Raw genomic sequence first — 27,276 nt, 5'->3', positions numbered from 1 at the left:
GGTAGGAAATGAAAAGGACCACACCTGCAAATGATCGATTAAATCTACAATAAAAAAAAACACGTAACTTTTAAATGTTTTATTAATTATATTCTTTTATTTGACTACCAAGAAAATGGATCAGAAATTTTCATAGACTTAAAATTTTTTCTCGATTGCGTTTCGATTTTGACTTTTCTGGAATTTCAAAAGTTTTTATTTTTAGTTAAATGTGCGTCAAACGACTCCGGATTATATGATCTCAAGTAAGGGACTAGTGTATTTCACATAATTACAACGACGGTCCTCTTTAGGACACGAGATCAAAGTCTGCATTGTATTTTCGAGGTCAAATAGTCATAGGTGGGTAGGAAAAAAAGTTAGCGTCTTTTGGACCACGTTTTTTTTTTTTCTACATAAACTGAGATCCTTGAGAGGCTATATCAGCGTAGCCTTAACTAGTAGGTGAGTTCACGGGGCTCAATCCTGATGACGTGTTAGCAACACGAACCCTAGCAAGAGTCGTGCTTCGCAGAATCTACCACGGCATCGGAAACGCGACCCACTGAGAAGATCCAGCGAGAAACTCAGTGGGCTACACCACGACGACTTCCCTGAACTTATATACAGGCTATCCTGTTCTAGCTTGTAAATTAGAACTTCTTTGTAGCAGAAATACGCAGGATGGTTTCATTACAGTACCCGGCAATAAATATTGCACATCGACCTTTGGAAAGAGACAGTCGACTAATTTCGGCTTCGTAGAGCGCTGTCTCTATCGCACACTATCTATGTAATGTTTGTTAGTCGTTTAAGTGCAATAATCATCAAATCAAGTGATCTATATATTAATACGTGAAGCAAAAACTTTGTATCCCTTTTTACGTAAATTGCGCGGACGGAGGAGTATGAAATTTTCCACACTTAAAGAGAATATAGAAGAGAAGTGCACAATGCTAATATTTTTTTAAAATAATGCATAAAAGATACATTAAATCAATAAAGAAAACATTACATACACTACATACCATGTATTTGACGCACACACGCATGCATACTATTTATTGTCAAACTTTTGTGCTTGGCGTCTGTTGTCAAATTGAGAATAGATTAAATATTGTTTGCCTTTGTTTATATTTTTTATAGTGTAGTCTTGGTGAAACTTGTGATTATAGAAGTATAAAATACAATCATAATAGTTTAGAAACTTACAATTCCAATTAATTATAGTCGAATTTCGACTACTGCGGGCCCTCTAGTACTCGTAATTAGCCAATTGTGTAATATTAATCTTTGGGTACTGTATGTGTTTATAATTAGCCAATTGTGTAATATTAGTCTTTGGGTACTGTACGTGTTTACCTGTATCATATTAGGCTTATACAAACTCTAGCAAGCGTTTGAACATTGCAAAATAGAAGAGATGTCATTTAAAAAGATACCAACTGCCAGCTGATTTCAATCGAACTATTGAATTCGATTTTGGTTGCACTACTTGGCTTTCGTTGCTTCTAATTTGTCTGAAAAATATGTTTAGACAATGAGAACTCGCCGTCTACCTTGATATGTTAATGATAGTTGATGTTCACAGACATAGACATGAGATCGAACTCAAGCTTACTATTCGAAGCAGGATTGCTGCTGTAGGTGTCAAAAGAATATCTATAGTAATCTATACTAATATATAAATCTACAGTGGTTTTACGGATGTTCCGTTATAACTACTGAATCACGCATCCGATTGACTTGAAACTTGGTATCCATGTAGAAAATACATGTACTTAATGGATAGGCTAATATTTATATGAGTGTTGGACTCCCTAATAATAATGACAATAAATAATAATGTTAATTTTAAATGCCTAGCGAAGCGGGCGAGTACGGCTAGTATTTGATAAAAACCGCGCAAAGAACTACTGCGAGATGAGCACCATAATATTCAAAGCTCCGTAATTTCGCGGCAGAAATAGGGAGATCGGTCATACTTATTATGCATACTCGTCATCAGTATTTTAGAGAGGGAATAATGGGTAGGAATTAGAAGGTAGGTAGGAGTATTGATTAATACATACATTATCACCACTAATTTGTGTCAGCAAGTTATATGGTAAGACCATTAAGTCAAATATAATCCAATTTGAAGAAAATGGCCTTCATGTCGGTAGGAATCATTGAAACCATATAGGTTTTTTACTGGTGGTAGGACCTCTTGTGAGGCCGCACGGGTACCTAGGCACTACCACCCTGCCTATTACTGTCATGAAGCAGTAATGCGTTTCAGTTTGAGGGGTGAGGCAGCCGTTGTAACTATACTGAGACCTAAGAACTCACATATCAAGGTGGGTGGCGGCATTTATGTTGTAGACGCTATGAGCTCCAGTAACCACTTAACACCAGGTGGGCTCTGAGCTCGTCCAACCATCTAAACAATAAATAAAAAATAAATAAAAAATAAAAAATGAGTCTATAAATACAAAAGTTTTATACCCATCCTCATGCTTCCACTCAAATTTCGTCTCTACCATCTTTGTGTTTGTTGACTTCAATAGTCTCCTACACGTGCTCCTGTTATTTACGATTGCGTCATTATATGTTTGGTAAATAGGCTAGGTCGTCGTGGCCTCAATGATAATGCATCCGGAGTGTTTGTATCGAACGATGCTATCGTATCGATGTTCAAATCCCACAGGCGGTTAATATTTTTTTATAATACATACGTACTAAACGCTGACGGATTATATTATGTTTAAAATGAAAGTGTAAATCGGTGTAATAAAAATCAAACCCGCCAAAAAATTTATTTGCGTCTGCGTGTAGAGTTTTATGAGCCCACACAGGTAGGTATCATTATTAACATACATAACATTAACCCTGGCAATTTCTTCCGTGAGACAGTAATGCGTTTCGGTTTTGAAAGGTGGGGCAGCCGTTAAAACTGAGAGTCAGAACATGCGCCGACAGACGTCTAGTTATCTTGAACATTTGCACTTCAAATTCCCATTTCTAATATGCATAAGCACCATTTATACTACATATTTCATTAGAAAAAATTTGTACCTGTCGGCAGGATTCGAACACTGGTACAGTCGCATCGATCGATACGAATGCACAAGGAGTCTTATCATTTAGGCCGTGATGACTTCAAATCAATTAAAAATGCCTTATTAAGAATAACTCAAAAATGCCGGTCAGACGGGACCACATTTGCGAAGCGTCAGCTTTCAAATAAAAGCATCGGTTCACGTAGAAAAAAGTTCTGAACATATAAAAAAAACACAAAAAATCAGAGAAATGATAACATCCATATTTTTTTAAGTTGGTTAAAATTGTAAATTTGGTTAAATTGGACCGAAGAAGACATGGATGGAGTGTGCATGACGATATGAGAAAGAAAGGAGTGAGAGTTGAGATGACGGCTAATAGAAGAGAATGGAATAGAAAAATTCGCTGTGCCGACCCCACCTAGTGGGATAAAGTGGAGACAAAGACGAAGGTTAAAATTTTACATACCCGACTTCTTTATTGATAGAACATTCAATGAGGTGCCTGTACCTCCAGACGCTGGTGTAGAGAAACGGACCGTAGCAAGTGTTAGTGAGGTATTTCGTCATGCAGGCGGAGATCACCCCGATTACCACAGAGGTCTTCCCCTGTCCCACTACCAGAGGACCCCCGTGGTCGTTCTGATCAAACAATAAACAACACAATGGACAATGAAAATTAAAGATTAGAAGAAAGGCGTTTTGTTGCAACTCCGATAGCCCAAGGTAGGTGAGTCTTCTTCTTAAATCTAAATCTTTAAATCACTTTACATCACCAGACCGTATCGTCTGGGTTAGTCAGAAGAATCAATCCACAACTGCGAAGTCTCATGATGATAGAACAATCCGAACAATAGTGGTTGATGAAAATGTATATATTGTTTATCACAATGTCGCATCACTCGTGACAAAGGCTTGCAAATAATGGGATTAATAATATATATTTTTTTTATAATGGAAAACTTCTTTAGCGTCTTTGTGATTCTAAACTCGATGAAACGAAAAAGAGATAGACACATAAATTCATAAGATTTAACGTGGGAAAAATGAGATAGGAAGCATTATACCTACAGCAGTACAAGATGCATTATTCATAGTTATCTTTGTGCACTGCTTCGAACCTAATATTCGTACTTAATACATTCCGAATAGGTACATATACGAATAAAATTTCAAATAATTATCAAGCTTTGTATGACTATGATCATTACTAAAGCCTACAATTATCCTCTTCCCGAAATTTTACCCTCTTAATTTCTCTTAATCTTGGAGCCAAAATCTTTGAAAGTTTCACTTCTACCGCGTTTTGATTTGGACATATTTAATTTTTAATTTTTTAAGATGTGTTTACGAGAATTTAAAAGGTGACATTCACATTGTGATCTTTAGAAGTTCCGGTAACTAATTCTTGATGAGTAAGTAATCCATAAGCCCTATATATATTTGCATCTATGGCAACATAAACGCTTAGAAACACAAACAATACGTTGTTTATTGATGAAACCTTTTGTATTTATTGTCCAATCTGAAATAGGTTGTTTAAAACTAGACATTTAAGGCTTCGTCAAACAGAACGCGTACTTAGCGCTGCGTTTTAACGTCGCATGTCACACAAATTGACTAGATGAGCCTAACCTTCTTGACGCAACGTAACATCCGCCAAATCATAGTGCCTTTATAGCTGTCTGAAAATTTAAAAGTATTAAGATGTCGAGTGATTCAGATGTGGCATTGTATAAGCATGGGTATTTTCTAACTATTTCTATCAATTTTTCGGGCATTATCCAGTATTTTAATACTCAATGTGTATCGCTCGGTCGCTAAAATAAAATTTGTAAAAAATGACAACGCCTGACGTCAAAGCGTCCTAACGCCGCGACAGAGCGTTGCGTGTTTGACAGTATATTACCATATTAATACAACACATCTCGGCGTCAGTCATAGCGCGCCGTCAGTTAAGCGCTCTGACGCGCGCTAAGTACGCTTGTTTGACGAAGCCTTAATGTCAAAGTTACACACTTCGCAGAATCCTCCAGAAATCGTTTTGGATCTTCGCGTGCCGTTGTAATGAGCCGCGGTATGCACTTCCAATTGGTCAGCATCAGCCATTAATCTACGAGACGGGCTCTCGTTTTCTTCCTCTTCTTCTTCGTCTGAATATACTAATTCTTTACAGTTCACATGATGCTCCTACAGATATTAATTTATTATATTACGTATTCGTGAAGCAGTAATGCGTTACGGTTTGAAGTGCGGGGCAGCCGTTGCACTCTAAAAATTGAGACCTTAGGACTCATATTTTGAAGTGAGTGGCGGCATTTACATTATAGATACTACTTAACACCAGGTGGGCCGTTAGCTCGTCCACGCATCTAAGCACTATAAACCAATCTAGTCTTCACTGTTAACATTTGTTGAGTACACATTTCAATAGAAAAATTGGTATCCACCTGTGGGATTCAAACACCGGTGCATCGCTCAACACGAATGCACCGGACGTCTTATCCTTTAGGCCACGTCGACTTCGACTACGACTACGACTATTAGGTACACAATTAAAGTAACTTTAGTAATTTAAGTAAACTTTAGTAGGCAGCGGCTTGGCTCTGCTCCTGGCATTGCTGAAGTCCATGGGCGACGATAACCACTTACCATCAGGTGGGCCGTACGCTCGTCTGCCTACAAAGGCAATAAAAAAAAAGTAATTAAAGTAAATTAAAAAACTAAACGGCTTCATCACGCGTTTTTTATTCTCCTTATGTTAAATTATATCCGAAGTATCTGATATTTGATGTCGACAATTCTCTGTACCTGGACGACCACGATCTTGAAAACTTAAACTGTATTAAACTATTCAAAAGCAAAAATTAAACCGTAAAAGTGATTTTATGAAAAGTCATAAATGAAATACAAAAGAAAAATTAGTTACCAGTAAAGTATACTATCGAAGCGATAAGCAGGTTTTGTAGGACGACTTGGCTGTGCCCCTGGTCTTGTTGATGCCCAATGGTGACCACTTAATATTAGATGGGCCGCAAAATTGTAAAGTAGAAGGAAAATTATGTATAGAGAAAGAGAACTTACAGCACATATATTGCTCATGGCTTCAGAATCCAAGCTGTCTTTCGCACATATCATATGTTCTTCAATGACGTTATGATAGCGAGGATCCCAGCGCTTCTTGCAGTTTTTCTTCGAGATCAAAACTACATCTGTTTCTAGTAGCGAAGGGGAATTCGTATTGGTTCTTCCTATTGCCTATATAAGACCAGTAGAAGTATGCGAATTTAAAAAAAAAACATTTTACTAACGACAGTCGTGCGACAAAAAAAATTTTTCATTATCATTGTCGTATCATACTTTTTGTAGTTTGTAGTTCCAAAGATACCAGTCACGGACCAGTTTATTTTATATCGATCTGCTATTGCCCATACTATTGTCAAAAGCTGACAAAAGTAAATGTTAAAGCTAATTGCGACCGAAAGAAATCGAAGTCGAAAAGAGATTTCAAAAGGACGTTTAAAAGCCTTCGTCAAACAGAACGCGTAATTAGCGCGCGTCAGAGCGCTACACTGACGCCGCGCTATGACGCCGAGATGTGTTGTAGGTACTACTATAGTAACATACCGTCAAACAGAGCCCCAGCGCTATAAGTACGCAGCGCTCTGTCGCGGCGTTAGGACGCTTTGACGTCAGGCGTTGTAATTTTTACAAATTTTATTTTAGCGTCCAAGTGAATGTGTATTAAAATATTAGATAATGCCCGAAAAAATGATATAAATAGTTAGAAAATACCCATGCTTATACAATGCCACATCCGAATCACTCGATTTCTTAATACTTTTAAATTTTTACACTGCTATCGAAAGGCACTATGATTTGGCCAATGCGTTGCGTCAAGGAGCGTTAGACTCATCTAGTCAATTAGAAGAGTGCGATGTTAAGTACGCGGCGCTAAGTAGGCGTTCTGTTTGACGAAGGCTTAAGAAATAGAACATTTACTATGAAGAGATTCTTTTATGTGCTTAGTGCGAGTTTTTTAACTTATCGATCGTGTAAAAGTTAACTCTAATTTGTATGGAATTGGAACAGCGACCCTAGCGGCAAACGAAGCTATTCAAACTCTATATAAACTTAAGAAAAATTTAAGAAGTTAAAAAGTTCTCACTAAGCATACAGCTTCGTCTTCTTAATTCGCTTGCAGTCATGCAGACCTGATGGAACTTAACTTAAAATTTTCAGATATATATGTTTAAGTACATTCAGCTCCAAAAAACCCTTTAATTTTGTGTACGGGTCATACGAAATCGGGAAATTATTTTTCTACTACGATACTACGTACCCTGCCGTCGTTAAATTTCTGCGTTGATCCCCAACCGGCTATGGACGCGACTGTACCGGGTTTCTCTAACTCCTCGCTCTGATTGTTATAGGCTATCATCTTAGGGACGTAATCGCAACCTTTCACTCTCTTCTGGAAGTTGAAGTCGTCTTCAACTTTGACAACGGCGATGTCATTTGCCATCCAGCGCATGTTGTCGAAGTCTTTGCCATCAAAGAAATAATCTGCAATGTTTACGGAACATTATTTATTGGAACTAATTTGGACGAGACAAACAAGCTTGAAATCTGCCTTAATATAATATGCTTAGGGTTTTAATTGGTTACTTTGGCACTAATTCAAGCTCGTCCCGTAGTTTTACTGGTGGTAGGACCTCTTGTGAGTCCGTGCGGGTAGATACCACCGCCCTGTCTATTTCTGCCGTGAAGCAGTAATGCGTTTCGGTTTAAAGAGTAAGGCAGCCGTTGTAACTATACTAAGATCTTAGAACTTATATCTCAAGGTGGGTAGCGCATTTACGTTGTAGATGTCTATGGGCTCCAGTAACCACTTAACACCAGGTGGGCTGTGAGCTCGTCCACCCATCTAAGCAATAAAAATAAATAAATAAAAGATGACAAGCAGTCTTGAAATCTGCCTTCATATAATATGCTTAGGGTTTTAATTGGTTACTTTGGCAATAATTCAAGGCTCGTCCCATAGCTTAGGTATGCGTTATTAGTCTATAAATACATTTTTAGGGCAGCGTTTGATCAAGAGCCAGTATGGACGTCCTAAGCGAAGGCTTCGTAAATTACGATGCACTAAGTCTATAAAAACCTTAGCCAATGCACAATGCAATGTATAATTATCTCTAACCGATTATTTTGTAAATGGAAAGTGCATTCTGCAATTGGGCTTCACAAACTGTGCCAATTTACGTCTAACATTTTGTTTACAGTTTCAGTACTAAAGGTTCTTTTGAGTCAAGTTTCTGATCCTCTAACCCAAAATCGTCAAATGAATATAACGGCAATGCTGTGCGTATTCTTAAAACCACTTTTAATGTTTAATCTTCCATTTTTTCAGTCTCAGTTGTTTCTGAACGTGTAAATTACTGGTGGTAGGACCTCTTGTGAGTCCGCACGGGTAGGTACCACCGCCCCGCCTATTTCTGCCGTGAAGCAGTAATGCGTTTCGGTTTGAAGGGTGGGGCAGCCGTTGTGACTATACTGAGACCTTAGAACTATATCTCAAGGTGGGTCGCATTTGCGTTGTACATGTCTATGGGCTCCAGGTGGGCTGTGAGCTCGTTTACCCAGCTAATCAATTAATAAAAAAGGCCTCTCCAATTGCACATCACTGAGCACGACCCTCGGATTCTCTTAGAATATAGACATAACATTTTATTTTATTATTGAATAAAATGGAGATTAAATCATAAAATTAGTTTTAATTACGTCTACAACTCACAAAAGCCGAACAAAACTCTATCCAACAGTAACCTATTGAATAACGAACCCTACCTATACCAGTTTTGGGTAAACAAAAATTGACGTGGTAATAAAGCAAGGAAGTGTAAAATATGAAGATCAATGCTTGCCTTTAGGAACACATTTCCAAACCGCCTTCTTTGCTCCGTTTTTGATGCATTCATTGGTATTATCTGAAAACGGTACTAACCTGAAACAATACATCATCAAAACGAACATCTAAGAGGTTAACGTGCTTTCGTGAAATTCACTTTTATTTATACCATTAAGGGAATGAAATATTTCACTTCTTGGTCTTGACGCAGACACTCCGGGTCTCAGGAAAACAAAAAATCGCTAATCCTGATTATCCTAGTAAGGATAACGGATCAAACAGTTTAATAGTAGGTACATTGTGCACCAAGGGAGAAAAGTAGGACATTTCCTCCCGCGTGTAAAATTGGCAAACACCCGGGATGAGATGTCCTACTTTTTTCCCGCGGTGCACATACTATTTTTTCTCCTACCAGGCCGAAAGTTCGTGGGTACCGAGCCGGGGTCCAGGAGTGAAGCCCTAGCCGGGGGTAGACAATTTAACTGTTTTTTAATTTTTAAATAAACTACTACTAATTAAATAAGAACTGTCTGATGAACTCATCTTTGTTTAATAATTCACTATTAAATTTTATTGCCTTTTCTTAATTTCAATTTTACACTAAACACAATATTGCAAATTACCCGAGCACAACAATGGTGGAGAATTTTAGGTGCGTGAGAGCAGACGTAGACACTAACGCGCATGCGCACTTGTCAGTACCCAGGGAGGAAAAGTTTGACTTTCTTCCCTGTACAGCGGGAGGAAAAGTTTGACTTTCTTCCCTGTACAGCGGGAGGAAAAGTTTGACTTTCTTCCCTGTACAGCGGGAGGAAAACCGAACTTTCGGCGTAAGTAGGAGAAAAAATATTGAATTGTCATCGGTCCTTAATCAGTATGCCAAATTTCGAGTTAATCCGACGTTTTGAAGGGGCTCAAAATCATGTTCAAAGATTCCGTTACATACTTACATAGCATATGAAGCAACGCAAATAAAAGCGTATCAACAATAGAAAAGTACGAAAAGCAACAAAAACATACGTGTGAATTCCGGAGACAACGTAGAATTGTTGAACATCTTCGATACATGCCGCCGAAGTAAGAATAAAGCGCTCGTGGATGATCACTCCGCCGCACAGCCAGTTAGGATCTGTCTGAGGGTCTGACGAAGGAGCCGGACGCAGGTATACCTTGGAATGCATTGATCGAATTTAGATTGGAATGCCCTTCAACCGTATTGCGACTCGCCGTCTTATTTAGCTTGAATACATTCAACATCAGTGTGCTTAGTGCGAGTTTTTTAACGCTCTCGATAGTGTAAAAGTTAACCCAATTTTGTATGTAGTTGGAACAGCGCCCCTAGCGGCAAACGTACGCAAACGATCCCATTCCATACAAATATGAGCTAACTTTTACGCTATCGAGAAAAAAAAACTCGCACTAAGCACATCGAGCTCGTCTTGGGTGGACAGGATATAAATATGTACCTTATTGTTGTGGCTATTTCATCTGGTAAACGAGGTCAAGGGGCCAACCTGGACTTGCTTATATTAGCCCTAGCAGAGCAATTCTGCGCTGAATATACCACCGGATCGGAATAGTGTTCTACCAAAAAGATCCGGCGGGAAATTAGTAGATTAAGCTACACAATAGGATCACCCATCGAATTTTACACGGTACAAAATAATTCAATCATCATACCTACTACACATCACAATTTTTTCTGAAAATCATTAGCAACAATACTTGCAAATACGCATTTCACAAACGAACCAAATGTGTATTTATTATTACTAGTGGTCCCGCAGTAGTCGAAATTCGACTATAATTAATTGGAATTGTAAGTTTGTACACTATTATGATTGTATTTTATACTTCTATAATCACAAATTTCGCCAAGGCTACCGTATAAAAAAATATTAATAAAGACAAACAATATTTAATCTATTCTCAATTTGACCACAGACGTCAAGAACAAAAGTTTGATAATAAATAAATAGTATACATGCGTGTGTGCGTCACATACATGGTAGTGTGTGTAATGTTTTTTTTTATTGATTCATAGTTTTTTTTTTCATAATTTTTAAAAATAATAACATTCTGCACTCCTTCTCTATATTCTGTATAAGTGTGGAAAATTTCATACTCCTCCGTCCGCGCAATTTTCGTAAAAAGGGATGCAAAGTTTTTCCTTCACGTATTAATATATAGATTGTCAATGTTACCATATACGGCCTTGTATCGGTGACTTGAGATCCTCTCAGAATTCTTCTTGTTTGTAGAATTTCTATGTTTTTTGCCGAACCTAAATAGATACAAATCATTAAAATAAAATTAATTTTATCCTGATATATTGATGTACGTAAAGTAGAAAATAGACGAAGGTACCTAATAACTTATTATTTGGGTTTAAATTAAATAATTTGGAAGAAAAAAATATTATTTCCTGTCTTGCTTCACGGTAATAAAAGACAAAATAATGAGATTAATGGTAAATATTGGCCAATTAGCTACCTAAAGTGTCAATGTAATGCATGTTAAAGAAAATTAAACTTACTGATGTATAAAGTTACGTAATTCAGTGAAAGAATCGACAAACACAAATTAAAAAATTTAATCATTTTTACTATAAATAAACTCTTGTTGTTATTTTAAAGATATGCTTTCCATGCTTTTTTAATTTTATTTAGGGAAGGTATATCGATATTAAATGTCGTTGTTGTTCCCAGATTGAATTATCGAAATAACTAGAAAGTAATTTCATGTTTGATTGGTTTTATGGTTAAGTATAAAGTATTAGATTTAAAAAATATTCAATCACATCGGCGAGCAAATAATGATGTATGAAGTAAACAACAGTGTTACGTAGGAATAAATAATTTGATTTTAAATTGGTTTTTCATTATTAAAACTTCAACTGAAAATTATATTTTTTTTTTATTGCCCTTGTAGGCAGACGAGCATACGGCCCACCTGATGGTGAGTGGTTACCGTCGCCCATGGACTTCAGCAATGCCATTGGGCAGAGCAAAGCCGCTGCCTACCGCAAACTATTCGTATACTATACTGAGATCTTAGAACTTATATCTCGAGGTGGGTGGCGCATTTACGTTGTAGATGTCCACGGGCTCCAGTAACCACTTAACACCAGGTGGGCTGTGAGCTCGTCCACCCACCTAAGCAATAAAAAAAAACTTTGTTTCACTAGATATAGATGGCGTTAATTTATTTCACTCTATTCGACACTAGATGTCTATACTTTCCAAATTTCTCAAGACCTTTGCCAGTGGCTAATAGATGTCGCTAACCAAAGTTTTAAAAAGGCACGTCTAAATTACTTGTGTATTTCAAATTAAGTACGTATTTTCCGAAGGTTTTTTCTTAAATTATGGCATTTGGAGGCTTTTGGAATTCTTGGAATCATTATTTTGTTTAGCGCTTTTCGAAATCTTCCATCCGTTTTTCAAAATTAGTTCTCTTGTTACTCAAAAAAGTTTTCTTTTGCTGTCATCGATAACTCCGTCATCGTGGTAATATTTTAATGATATTATAATTATATACTCCTGAAAGATCATAAGCCTAAAATAGGAGCAGGTTCAAAATAGAGGATCAATGTTTTTTTTCTTTTTTATTGCTTACATTGGTGGACGAGCTCACAGCCCACCTGGTGTTAAGTGGTTACTGGAGCCCATAGACATCCACGACGTCAATGCGCCACCCACCTTGAGATATAAGTTCTAAGGTCTCAGGTATAGTTACAACGGCTGCCCCACCCTTCAAACCGAAACGCATTACTGCTTCACGGCAGAAATATATAGGGTGGTGGTACCCACCCGCGCGGACTCACAAGAGGTCCTACCACCAGTAAAGAATTAAGATTTGAAGAACTTCTAGCAGACTCTAATATACCTACCTAATTGGAAATTCACAAACACCACACAATTGGCAAAATTACGGGGTCGCTCATATTAAACTTATGAGGGCGGATTGGGATATTAGAAAAGTGTATAGGAATAACGCTGGTATGATCCAGTACCTACAGGCTAATATTTGAAATCTTGAGAACAATTAGACAGCAAAGCTGAGTTAAATTGTCCTCATTTCGAAAGCGAATGTCAGCGAACCACATATGGATGTTTTCCTAAGTAACCTACTCTTGTAACTTTTGGAATACCAAAAGGTTATCAGTAAATGATGACACTCGGGTTTTAAAAAGAAAATAATTGCGTTTTGACTATACAAAAGTATTCGTTCGTTCCCGATTTCGGCTATAGCCCTAGATCAAATTTGTCACAATTTGATATTTTATTATCACATTAGTACTCACATTTAAGGTTAAGTCCACACTTGAATTGTCATAATCTCAGCAGTAATATCCATTTGTGTGCCATTAACCTAATTGTAAAATATAATAGCACATCTGTCTTCCACAATCAAACTCACAGGCTTTTTGATATATTCTTCTGTGACGGAGGTTAGGGGGCTGTCTAGAATATTATCTTGACAGTTCCAATTGGCTCTTAGCAACCTTACAATAGAGTGAAGAATCGTTCTGCTGAATTTACCTATGCGTAAAAATAGCACCTACAATTTTCAATAGGCTTTTATTCGTAGCATCCTTAGGTTTTTTTCGAGTCGTAGTAGAAATTAAAACGACTTTTAAAGCTTTCGAAGTTTTCGTGGTAGCGGTCAGTCGTTCGAGATTATCGAGATTAATTAATAAAAGTAGTTTTATCTATAGTTTTATTCAACGCATTTACTCTGATATTGAAAATTTACAACGATTATCAAGGACTAATGAAAATACAATCGTATTAAGAACAAAGATGACTTTAGTTTTTAGTTCGTTTTTCTATTACAGTGTGCGTTTTTTTCCTACTTAATCGCCGGGACCTCAAGGGACTGGTAGCCGAAGCTCACGGGACTCAGCCTGTGAGACTATGGTAATATCTGCCCTAGCAAGAGCAGTACTTCGCTGAATATACCACCAGATAGCAATCACTACCCACTAAGAAGAACCGGCAAAATACTCAATTGGGTGCGTCTACGAACTCCTCTCGAAGAAGCAAAAGCACTAAAATAGAAGAAAAAAGCCAGCACATATCACATATGCGTTCAAGAGTCCTAAGCGATAGGCCCTATTTGTATGTGCCAGTAACGTTGAACTTATCATGAGACGCGCAATATGACTTGCTGTCTTAAATGGTAAAAACGTAGATTTATTTTCCTACCTATTCTAGTAACCTCGAGGGGTTATTCTAGATTCGCCGAGCTTGTAGGTGATAATTTTTTTTTTTTTTTTTCCTTCCTATGTTGATAGCCTTGAGAGGCTATTTCAGCTTCGCCCTAACGTTTGTAGGTGAGCTCACGGGGCTCAAACCTGACGACGATTCTAACACGAACCCTAGCAAGAGTCGTGCTTCGCAGAATCTACCACCGGATCGGAAACGCGACCCACTGAGAAGATCCGGCGAGAAACTCAGTGGGCTGTGTCTGAGAGTTAATTTACTCGTCGAGCCCTTCGTCGCAAGCGACGGGTTCGACGAGAACGGTGACCGGTGTTGGAAGTACCTAAAAGCACCGTTAGTGGATCGGGAGGATCCGAGATGACATGTTTTGGGCGACGTCGACTGCTTTCCATTCGGTCTGCAGGATCGGGAATGGTTATAGGTGAGCTCACGGGGCTCAAACCTGACGACGTTGCTAACAAGAACCCTAGCGAGAGTCGTGCTTCGCGGAATTTACCACCGGATCCGAAACGCGACCCACTGAGAAGATCCGGCGAGAAACTCAGTGGGCTGTGTCTGTGGGTTAATGTACTTGTCCAGTCCTTCGTCGCAAGTGACGGGTTCAACAAGAACGACGACCGATGCTTGAGGTACCTAAAAGCATTGTGAGTGGATCGGGAGGATCCGAGATGACGTGTTTAGGGCGACGTCGACTGCTTTCCATTCGGTCCGCAGGATCGGGAATGGTTCTCCCTTCGTATTGGTGTGAAACATCTTTAACCGCACGTAAAACCGATAGTCGGCGTGGCGACGCACTATATGGTAGCATACGCCATGCACATGCGACTGTTTCTTAATATTAATATATTTTTTTTAAATATAATTTCCTGTCGTTTACTATCGTTTACTATATAGTTTACTATCGTTTAATGCCTCTATTATCTGTACAAAATAATACCAATGTTTCACATTTGTCAGAATTCCCACGATGGCACATTTTGTTTTTTTTAATTATAATTAATTACATACCTACATTTTGTAGAAATGTATATTAACACAAACGTTATTTTTAATATGCCTCCTTATATTGACGTTAACCTATATATGTATACGTATGTACATTTGCGAAATTTCAACACGTGTTGCATGTACCTACCTAATTACATAAAGCATATTCAATTTCTGCCGCGAAGGAATTAAGCCTTCTCTTTTCGAGGGTGCAATAACCATTCAACTTCGACCTCATGTGACCAAGTTCTATTGTCAAAGATTATTGTATTCTATTTTCATATTTCTATAATCACAGATTTCGCCAAGACTTCACTTAGACAAATAATATTAAAGGTAAACAATATTAAGGAACCTATTCTCAAATTGACCACAGACTATAAGCAATAACAAAAGTTTGACAATAAACAAAGAATATATAATTATGTAAGAGTGTAGTGTAGTGTGTCAAATACATGGTAATGTGTGTAATGTTTTTTTTATTGATTTAATGTGTTATTAATACATAATTTTAAAAAAAATAGCATTCTGAACTTCTTCTCTATATTCTCTATAAGTGTGGGAAAATTTATACTCCTCAGTCCGCGCAATTTTCGTAAAAAGGGGTACAAAGTTTTTGCTTCATGTATTAATATCGATATTAATATCGATAGACACATCGGAACTTGAACGGGCTTCACTAATGTTAATAATAAACATAGAGTCGATATAGATAAAACTAAATCATAAAAATAATCTATTAAACAAATCCCGAATTCGTTAATAACAACCCACAATACCGATATTGATTAAGTTTCAATTCGATTAAATCGCAAGCCGAGCATCATTGTGTTATGAACAGGGAAACAATAATCTAACACCCCTTGCCTTTTTCTGTCAGCCTCGATATCGTAAAGTGGCTATCTTCGACAATACATTATCCCGACTTATCTGTGCCCATAACACGGAACTTGGGAACTATTTTATTATAAAGTGCATTGTCTGCTATGGAAGAGCTCGGTCTACCGCCGAACGTAAATAATTTAACTGTCTTAAAAGATTCAAAAATAGTTTCCTAACATTGCCCCCTTAATATGTACACCATTTGTCAGGCCATAACTGGATTTAAATGACGCGTTACAAGAAACCGGAACACGCCCATTGTCAGAAGTATATCTGTCCTGTTCTATCGCGTTCTCGGATCGGATCGCGTTTCGCTCTCTGTCTTTTTCCACAGAGCCATACCATGCATGTTTACCTTGTTACGAAGGCACTTAAAATATGCCGAGTGGAACGATTTGCGCTGCCAAAATGAGCTCTGTCGTCTCAAGATTAAAAGGCAAAGTCACTTGTCAGCGCAAAAGTGGGGGGCACAATTGAAGCGAGACACGCAACGAGAGAGATAGAACGAATCGTTACGTTTAAGTTAGTGAGTCCAAACGAGTTTTTATGTTCGGAAATCGTATTAAGCTTTTGTTGGAAACTGTTCCACTCAGCGCGCATAGTTGAGGCGTTTGTGCGGCCGAACTATTGCGTTTGTAATCCGAAAAGTAGGGATAGTGGTGATTGGCCGGTTTTGCCCCATATTGTCCTGAACGATACAGAGCCGTGCGGTCGAGCGTTTAGTGACGCGCTCCTCAGAATAAATCGCTTTTGAATCGTACGACAGTTGCAATCCGATTTTCGAAACTAACATTTTACCGTAAAAGTGAAAATTGTTACACTTAAATTTACGAACAAGGTTATGTGCTAGTGACGTATTGAATATCGATTAAAAATGTCATCGGTGCATTCAGACGATGACCAGGAGGAGATCAACGTGGACTCTGACAGCCGGCTCTCGGGGCACTGCGACCGAAGTATCGCTTCGGAAGACAGAGATTCCGAACACAGCTACCACGAGAGGTTCCGTGATTCGCCAAACGACCACATGACAGAGACCCAGCCTAGAGTCAATCTGCCGTTCAGTATATCCCGGCTGCTGGGGAAGCAGTTCGAAGATATAGACAAACGAAGGAATTCCGGGGAGAGTGATGATAGAAGTGACCAGGACACTGAATCTGAGAGTGCCAAAGACGACGCTAAAGACAATTCTAGTTTGGCATTAAATTTCTCACATGCACCGGGCCTCTATCATAACTCTGGACTCTTGTTAAGGCCGGGGTTAGGGTTGGGTGGTGGGTATGGATTTTCTAGTAATCCCGGTGTTGTGAGAGTTCCGGCTCATAGAGCGTTGGGTGCGCTTGGGGCTTGGGGTGTTGCGTTAGACCCCATGAGACAGGCGGCCGCGGCTGCTTTTGCTCACCAAGTCGTCAAAGATAGATTAAACGGTGAGTACTTTTACGAGGCTCTTGTAATTTATCTCTATAAAATGATCAGCATACCGAAATCACTTGACAAATCGTCTTCTCGCATTAAAACTGTATAATTTCAAAACGTACTAATTTTACAGGAGAGTGTTTTAAAGGTGTAACATGTGATATTTTTAATATTAATCATCTTTGCAACATTTATTTTTTTATTTTTACCAGTTAGATTATCTGTATTTTAAAGTAAGATAAGTTTTATGTATTAATTTTGTTAATAGTAGTTAAAATATAGGAAAACAAAAAAAACAAAAAATGAGGTACGCTCTTTTGACAGTATTTATGAGAAAAATACTGGTGATAGATACCAAATGATTCCGCATATTAAACTCAATTTCGAATATTTTTGGAAATTGTACACTTTTAATGCGAAAAGACGAAATGTTCGCATGTTTTCGGCATTTTCTTCTTTTTTTTTTTATTGCTTAGATGGGTGGACGAGTTCACAGCCCACCTGGTGTTAAGTGCTTACTGGAACCCATAGACATCTACAACGTAAATGCGCCATCCACCTTGAGATATACCTAAGTTCTAAGGTCTCAAGTATAGTTACAACGGCTGCCCCGCCCTTCAAACCGAAACGCTTCACGGCAGAAACAGGCAAGGTGGTGGTGCCCACCCGTGCGGACTCACAAAAGGTCATACCACCAGTAATAAAATTATTTTTCCTTAACCGAAGCCAAGATTAGCGATGTCCTTCCGTAATAATTGCACCCTTGCGTGCGATGACACACACAGCGAACTATTTATTTTAACTCGGCGCCCCATTATTTGGCGAGGTGAGATTGCAGGCGCCTTGTCCACTAATTTGTCGCCATTCCGTCGGACATTAGGGACCGATTTTTTATTAACGACTATCATCGTGTGAAGGTTCGAAGGGTTTTTCCTGTTACAACACTACCGTGATAGAGAAGTGAACGGACTTGTTGAACTATTGAGTATCGAGAGGAAATAAATCTTTAGTTATATAAATTTCTTTAATAATAAAAATACTTGTGAAAGATTTTTTTTTTGCTTCTGTAAATTTAGAAGATAATGTCTTGATAAAAAAAAAATTATTATAATTTTTAAAAAGCTTACATGTCATTCACTACGTATTACAGACACTACTAGGTATCTCAGTCATGGCAAACGTTTAGAATATAATTTTTAAAGTATATCTCGTGATAATGTTTTTCGACCATATTGATATATTGTGATATGATTTGTGTCTGATGATCACATAACTATCTTACCATTTGGACTGAGTCTGGAAATAGAGTCAGTACAATAGTAAGTCTGTGACATATCCGAATGTTAATACTTAAGCCGGAAGCGATATTAATAGGGTCGTCTATAAATCGTGCCATTCCAATGGATTAGTTTTAATTGAAAAAAAAAAAAAAATGCTGAAGTTCACAATTAAAAAAAAACTTTTATATTATTATTATTATTATTATTTTCTAAGCAATAAAAAAAAATCAACATATAAAGGGCTATTCTATCGCTAAATCTAGCCCAGTTTCATGTCAACAATGAGTGAATTGAATATACTATGGATAGTACATTGTATACTATAGAATTATATTGAGAATAGACTTCATGTATCAATCGGATTAGGCGGCATTTAAGTTGTTGATGTCTTCAGGCTCCGGTAACTACTTAACGTCAGTCGAGCCGTAAGCTCGTTCACCCGGCTGATCAGAAAAAAAGTTACACTAAGATTTCAATGGTTTTTTTTTATCTACCGGATATTCTACCTATTTTCAAGGTTTGCTTTTTAGGTTGATATAATGATTATGTAATTTATATATTCATCCAAATATAACAGTTTTTTTTTCAATTGTGCACTTAGGTATCACCTAGTTTTTATTTATTTATTAAAACTAATCCATGTCTAAATGATATTTTGGATATTAACTTTGATCCATTAGTATCTAATGTTTGTCAAATGTCGATAATTTGTAAGACAGAGCTTCGATGGTTGTTTTTTTTGCATCTACCGGCGGTCGAGCACCCGCGTCCAATCTCTAATTGAGAGAATAGACCCATAAAAGACCGGAAGTGGTTACGAAACTGCACCGATTTGGCGTTGAACAGCAAAGAAAAAAAAATTGATTGTTAGCTCTGAGTTTACATTTCAAAAAAGGAGAGTAAGCGTTTTTTTCACACATTTTTTTTTATATCATTTTATTGCTTAGATTGGTGGACGATCTTACAGCCTACCCGGTATTAAGTGGTTACTGGAGCCCATAGACATCTACAACGTTACCTTGAGATATGAGTATGATTTTTTTTTCGCACCTAATCTGATAGCCTTGAATGGCTATTTCAGGTTCTCCTTGACGTGTAGGTAAGCTCAAACCGGGCGTGTTGCTAACACTGACTCTATCTAGCAAGAGCAGTGCTTCGCAGAATCTACCACCGGATCGGAAACGCGACCCACTGAGAAGATCCGGCGAGAAACTCAGTGGGCTGAGACAAAGCAATACTTAGTCAGTGCCATTTCAGCTTAACGATTTAGCTTAAAACTAATCGTAAAAATGAAAATGGCACCTTTTATTTTATGGATTTTGACTGAAAAAACTTCCGTATTGTCTGAACAGTTAAAATGTTATCAAAAAACAAATCATAACCGTCATGAGATAAGTTGTTCAAATAAACCTCTTTGAATATTTATAGATTCACATATCAAATTTAACTTTAGGCAGCGGCTTTGCTCTGCCCCTGGCATTGCTGATGTCCATGGGCGACAGTAATCACTCACCGTCAGGTGGGCCATCTGCTCATCTGCCTACAGGGGCAATAATAAAAACAACACACCCGGTTTGAGCCCCGTAAGCACGTCACATACACGTCAAGGAGAAGCTGATATAGCCTCTCAAGGCTATCAGCACAGGTAGGGAAGAAAAAAAAAGCTTTGTCTGTTTGTTAGAATGCAACATGAAAATCGTGTAGTAGATCTAGTGTTAGATGATCCTAAACGAACTATAATCAAGAGCTATTGAAGCTGAACCGGTGAGAGAATGATTTGGAGCGTATCATCGAAATGATACTCAATTTCCTTCTTTTGCGGTTACAGCGTTTTGCTTGGTGCATTAACGATACGACGTCACTTCGTCTGCGATTATTTTCATTTATCTATATATTAACTAGCTGACTCGGCATCCGTCCGACGGGGGACACATCAAAGGAAAAACAAAATTGTTATTTTTATTTAATTCCGAGCATTTTCATATTATCTACGTTTTAAACCTTCTCTGGACTTTCACGAATAATTCAAGATCCAAATTTTCCAAATCGGTCCAGCCGTTCTCGAGTTTTAGCGAGACTAACGAACAGCAATTCATTTTTATATATCTATATATTAATACGTGAAGCAAAAACTTTGTATCCCTTTTTACGAAAATTGCGCGGACGGAGGAGTATGAAATTTTCCACACTTATAGAGAATATAGAGAAGGAGTGCACAATGCTAATATTTTTTAAAATAATGCATAAAAGATACATTAAGTCAATAAAGAAAACATTACACACACTACATACCATGTATTTGACGCACATACGCATGCATACATACTATAGGAATTTATTGTCAAACTTTTGTTCTTGACGTTTGTTGTCAAATTGAGATTAAATATTGTTTGTCTTTGTAGTTGTGTATTTTTTATAGTGTAGTCTTGGCGAGATTTATGATTATAGAAGTATAAAATACATTCATAATAGTGTACAAACTTACAATTTCAATTAATTATAGTCGAATTTCGACTACTGTGGAACCTCTAGTATAGATTAATACGTGAAGCGAAAACTTTGAAAAAGTATGAAATTTCCCGTAATATAGAGAAGGAGTGTAGAATGTTTTTATGAAATTATATATAAATATAGAGAATATAGAGAGGATATAGAGAGATATAGAATATTGAGAAGGAGTGTAGAATGTTAATATTTTTTATTAAATTATGCATGAGAAATACATTAAATCAATAAATAAAAACATTACACACACTATCATGTGTTTGATACACACACGCATGCATACTATTTATTTATTGTCAAACTTTTCTTGTTGCTTATAGTCTGTGGTCAAATTGAGAATAGATTAAATATTGTTTGTCTCTATTAATATTTGTCTAAAGTGTAGTCTTGGCGAAATCTGTGATTATAGAACTATAATAGTCTTTGACAATAGAATCATAATAGTGTACAACAATTTAATTTCAATTAATTATAGTCGAATTTCGACTACTGCGGGACCACTAGTTAACTAAATAACGTATAGAAATCACCGCACTAGATATCGCTCTCTGAAGCCTATAAAACGTTGAAAAGAAAGGTCAATTTTTGTTTTGTGATCAACAATTCAAATAAATAGTTATTACCTATTTCGGCTGAGTCCGTTACTAGTTTAATAAGGTGAATGACCTAATGAAATAGAAATAAAATGTAGAGTTAGTTTTAGTTTTGCGAGATCCATCAAATGTTTTTGTAAATAAAGGCGAGGCTAGACAAGGAAATTGATGTTCCACTGTATCGCTCGTGTTTTAAATTTGGATTTAATTTTCAATGTAGACATTTGAAATAGGAGCTGATCATTTATTATGGCCAATACATGGACATAGAACCAAAATTAATTATTTTTATAAATTTATAAATAAAAAAATAGTTTGAGTTTTAGGTTTGCGTGATAATATGTAACTATAATTACACGTCCGGCTGTCGTGATGGTAGTAAGATAAAATACATGCCAATTTATGAATCTAATTACAGAAGATTTTCAATACGAAACGTTACATCGAAATCCGCCAACTTTTAATTACGTGAAATTTTGATTAACAATCATAGCGGAATTCTTTTCATAGTAGTTTAACTAATGACCCAATGTTAAATATATTTATAAGTTCATTTTCGAAAATAAGTACGTATCAAGAATTGTTATTTCGTAATATACCTACCTGTTGTATTTCTCATCACCATTACTACATATTTACGTTTCTGCTTCGATCGATTTTGATTCATGAACCTAATATTTTAAGGTGGATTTTGGGATTCGCGTGGTTTTTGTTACGCCCGGCCACACAAATATACCTATCATTAAAAACTCAGTGTTATACTGACGCCTGTAGCTTTAACACCGGAAAGAAAACATAGAGGTTAACCTGATCCTGTAGACCGAATGGTAAACAGTCGACGTCGCCCAAAACACGTCATTACGGATCCTCCCGATCCATTAACGGTGCTTTTAGGTCAAGCACCGGTCACCGTCCTCGTCGAACCCGTTGCTTGCGACGAAGGGCCCGACGAGTGATTTAACCCATAGACACAGCCCACGAGTTTCTCGCCGGATCTTCTCAATGGCTCGCGTTTCCGATCCGGTGGTAGATTCTGCGAAGCACTGCTCTTGCTAGGGTCAGCGTTAGCATCACTCGGGTTTAAGCCCCGTGAGCTCACCTACTAGTTAAGGTTACGCTGAAATAGCCTCTCAAGGCTATCAGCTTAGGTAAGGAAAAAATAATAACAGGGGTTATATTGGAATATCTCGTGGAAGAGTTCTTTTTACTGCCCTAGTAGACAGATGAGTATCCACCTGATGGTGAATGGTTCGATAGCGTCCCGCGCTTAGACTTCCCGTCGGATCTTGACAACGGGTCGCGATTCCGATCCGGTAGTAGACTATAGACGTATTCGCGAAGCAGTCTCCATTCAATCGATCACCAATAAATAACCCCACCCACGTGCTGCCTAAAAAGAAAAGAACCCCAACAATATCAATCAACTAAATAAATATGATCCTTGTAAAACGTTAATTACGCCTCGCCGCATTATTATTGGCTTTTGAAGTGACCGACAATCCACGCAATAAGATCATTAACCCTTTGACTGCTATGTAGGTTACCTATGCCCTACGTGTCGCACTCAGATCATTATGTCGATTTCTGGTACTCCTCCTCCCTGACTCGCATTCCTCATGTCTGAGGGTCGTGACCATCTCCTCCCACTATCCTTCTCTGGATTATGAAATGAAATACGTTTATTTCAGGCAACTTAAGCCCATAAAATTTCACATACAGTTACATAATATTTAAATCAAAATTATTAAAATTAAAATTGTCAACCACTAATATAAAATTAAAATTAAATAAAGAAACTAATACAATAAATAATGAAATAATGTTAACTGAGTAACCGCCACTATACCAGTCACTGTGTTAGATTAAAGAGAAATATCTTAACGGTAGGCAGCGGTTTGGCTCTGCCCCTGGCATTGCTGATGTCCATGGGTGACGGTAACCACTCACCATCAGGTGGGCCGTATGCTCGTCTGCCTATACGGGCCAAAAAAATAAAAGATAGATGCTTATTACAACAGTGTCTTATATAGGAGCAGTCCAGTCTGGCGGCAATCATTTCCCCATCTTCTTCTGTTCCCGGCGGTGTGTATGGCATCGTAGACTGTGGTATCCAGAGTGGTGAGGATTTGATCGGATCAGCGCATTGATACTAAGGCGTCGGAATATCTAGTAGACTCTGGGAAAGACGAATCCGAAGATAATGAGAAGGAGTCTGTTTCTAAGAGATCATAAAGACTTTTTTTATTGCTTATTTGGGTGGACGAGCTCACAGCCGACTCATGTTAAGAAACACAGCTCATGTTAAGTGGTTACTGGAACCCATAGACATCTACAACGTAAATGCGCCGCCCACCTTGAGATATAAGTTCTAAACTATCAGTATAGTTACAAAGGCTGCCCCACCCTTCAAACCGAAACGCATTACTGCTCCACGGCAGAAGTAGGCGGGGTGGTGGTACCTACCCGTGCGGACTCACAAGAGGTCCTACCACCAGTAATTATGTACGCAAATTATAATTTATGCGGGTTTGATTTTTATTACACGATGTTATCTATTCCTTCACCGTGGAAGTCAATCGTGAACATTCGTTAAGTACGTATTTCATTAGAAAAATTTGTACCCGCCTGCGGGATTCGAACGCCGGTGCATCGCTACATACGAATGCAATTAAGAGATCTTAAAGATATCTTATTACAGAGATGGCAAATTTAAGCGCCTTAGTAACAGAAATCGACATAATTACTTCAGTGCTACGCGTAGGACACCGGTGACTTACACGGCAGTAAACGTGTTAAATGAGTTTCGTAATTGTTTTATAAATCGGGCCGTCCGTTTGACGGCCACTATTATTTGTGGTCGTAAACGAATGTATTTAGACGTTTTAATACGTTAGAAAACACGTGAAGACGTTTTGTTTTTGAATATTAATAAACACATTCGTGTATATTGATTAGGACGGTGATCCCGAAAAACCTTTGAGCGTACGAAATTACACAATATAAAAATGGACTTTTATTATATAATGCTCTTAAAATTGATCGAGTAATAAAAAAAAAATGTTTTCTATTTTATTGCCAATTAATTTAAAATAATAATATTAATTAAAAATTCTTTATACCTAAATTAATTCAAGAATGATAATAAAAACCAGATATTTTTTTTCTAGTTTTATTATTTTTATTAAATAAATATATTTTAACATTCATATTATAGTTATTTTATGTTACACAGCGTGATTCTTATTTTATGATTTACATATTTTATTTATACGATCAGATTGATGTCCCGTTTTATTTACACTGAGTATTAAATACTTTTTAAATCACTCATTTATTGCAAAAGCTTTGTTTTTTTTTTATTGCCCTTGTAGGCAGGCCCACCTGATGGTGAGTGGTTACGGTCGCCCATTGACTTCAGCAATGCCAGGGGCAGAGCCAAGCCTCTGCCTACCGCTTAATACTCTCCACAAGCCTATTTTGAAGAAGGACATGTCATAGAGCTGGGGAAACACCGTGGAGGGGAGCTCATTCCATAGCCGGATGGTACGTGGCAAAAAAGACCTCTGAAAACGCACTGTGGATGACCGCAGTGGCTCCAGGTAGTATGGATGAACTCTACTCCGGTGGCGGGCGGTGCGATGGTAAAAACGAGATGCCGGTATCATCTTGAACAATTCCTCAGAGCACTCCCCATTTGTTTGAGCATAGTTTTATACAAAAAATACAACACTACTGTAGACTTACGAAGCTTGTGGTGATTATTGGTGGTGTGGGGACATTATTGTGTTCATGTAAAAATATTGTTCTATTCAGTCTATAGGGATGAGACCAATAACGTAATATCTAATAATAATAATCGATATACCTACATAAAAATGAATTGCTGTTCGTTACTCTCGCTAATACTCGAGAACGGCTGGACCGCTTTGGCTAATTTTGGTCTTGAATTATTTGTGAAATTCCAGAGAAGGCTTAAAAGGTAGATAAATATGAAAATACTCGGAATTAAATAAAAATAACAATTTTGTTTTTCCTTTAATATGTCCCCCGTCGGACGGATTCCTTTTGTTTGTGTAAAAGTTTATTTTATACAAAAGTTTACGTCTTTTATTTATCGATTTAGGCACTACGAAGTCTGTCGGGTCAGCTAGCATATAATAAATAATATTTCTCTGATCACAACTAATGCTGAACATTAGTTGTGATCAGCAGAAGTCGCTGTCACAAACGTGCATGGCAATGTGTTTCAATTTTAGGTATGGGCTATTCGTATAGTATATGATTCGAACTTCGACCTCAAGATGTAAAGTCGAGGGCGGCATTCACGTAGTGCTGTCTTCGAAGTGACCGAAAGTTTGATTATCCAATAAGCCTTTAAATTCCCCACTGATATGCGATAATTATGCAACTATTTGATAACAATTTAAATAAATTTACAATCACGAAAAAAAAACATATATTTTTGTATCCGTAAATAATCGAGATATGTTAAGCGATATACTTATATACGCTAGTGCTGATATCTACTAGTACTAGTAGATATCAGTACTAGTATCATATTATAATTGAGTTACAAAATTACATTCAACTGTTTTGGCGTTTAAGTCAAACATACCTACATCTAGTTTCGGTCTATATAACCGCATTTAATAACTAAGTCATCTAAAAAATATATACATCTTTACACAGCACGCGAACATAGAGAATGAATTTCATTTTTTATCGTCGACACTAAAACTTTTACGGCCCCGACGCCGGGCAGTTCGCGGCACGAGAAATCATCGATACACTAAAACATGTGTTACATTCCCCCCTCTAAGCCCTTCAGTCTCATTTCCCAGGGGTAAGACGGGAGATATCGTTATGAAAATTTGACGTGTAATATGCGATGAAATGGAACCTCTTCACGCACAGCTGCGAAAATCTATATAACTTACCTCCGTCTCCATATTTAATTTGACTATTATGTGTAATGATATATATGCGTGCTTAGTGCGAGTTTTTTAACGTTCTCGATAGCGTAAAAGTTAACTCACTTAGAACGTTTGCCTACGTTTGGCGCTAGGGGCGCTGTTCCAACTGCAAACAAAATTAAACGTTAACTTTTACGCTATCGAAAACATTAAAAAACTCGCACTAAGCATACTGATACTAATATTAAACTAATATAATATTATACTGGGTATCTTCACTACATAGTATAAAACAAAATCGCTTTCTCTGTCCCTATGTATGCTTAAATCTTTAAAACTACGCAACGGATTTTGATGCGGTTTTTTTTAATAGATAGAGTGATTAAAGAGGAAGGTTTATATGTATAATAACATCCATTAAATAGTGAAGAAATCAATAATAAATTACAGTTTCCGAAGCGAAGCGAGAGCGGGTCGTTGCTGATATTCATGAGCATCTAAGCTGATGTTCATGAGTATATTCTATGCTCATCGGTCCAGGTGG

At 37.5% G+C, this 27,276-nt stretch overlaps 2 protein-coding genes across 2 annotated transcripts in view; one reads left to right on the top strand and one right to left on the bottom strand.

Moving 5' to 3' along the window:
* Positions 1–130: 130 nt before the first annotated feature.
* On the bottom strand, positions 131–11,528 carry LOC114244291 (uncharacterized). The gene is made up of 11 exons (XM_089738834.1): positions 11,465–11,528; positions 11,133–11,212; positions 9,949–10,097; positions 8,945–9,024; positions 7,363–7,586; positions 6,105–6,278; positions 5,040–5,210; positions 3,490–3,662; positions 2,467–2,544; positions 1,426–1,499; positions 131–177 (listed from the first exon to the last, which is right to left on the bottom strand). The coding sequence occupies exons 1-11, from the start codon at positions 11,526–11,528 to the stop codon at positions 131–133; spliced, it is 1,314 nt and encodes a 437-aa protein (XP_089594960.1).
* Positions 11,529–16,696: 5,168 nt separating this feature from the next.
* Positions 16,697–27,276, top strand: part of C15 (homeobox protein C15) — a 62,000-nt gene continuing 51,420 nt past the window's right edge. The window contains exon 1 of the mRNA XM_028176054.2: positions 16,697–17,452. Coding sequence (XP_028031855.2) covers positions 16,900–17,452 — 553 coding nt within the window. The 5' untranslated portion in view covers positions 16,697–16,899. The remainder of the gene's footprint in view (positions 17,453–27,276) is intronic.

This window comes from Bombyx mandarina, chromosome 26, assembly GCF_030267445.1.
Source record: "Bombyx mandarina strain Sakado chromosome 26, ASM3026744v2".
Classification (NCBI taxonomy): domain Eukaryota; kingdom Metazoa; phylum Arthropoda; class Insecta; order Lepidoptera; family Bombycidae; genus Bombyx; species Bombyx mandarina.
This window is presented reverse-complemented; position numbering and strand designations above follow the sequence as displayed.

Excerpts from the sequence above, each read along its gene's own strand:
- LOC114244291 (XM_089738834.1), bottom strand. The coding sequence starts at position 11,528 with ATGATTAAATTTTTTAATTTGTGTTTGTCGATTCTTTCACTGAATTAC. Across the intron at positions 7,587-8,944 it reads TTGGAAATGTGTTCCTAAAG|ATTATTTCTTTGATGGCAAA; the intron begins GCAAGCATTGAT and ends TAAACATTGCAG. Across the intron at positions 178-1,425 it reads TCGATTGAAATCAGCTGGCA|AAAAGTCAAAATCGAAACGC; the intron begins GTTGGTATCTTT and ends TTGAAATTCCAG.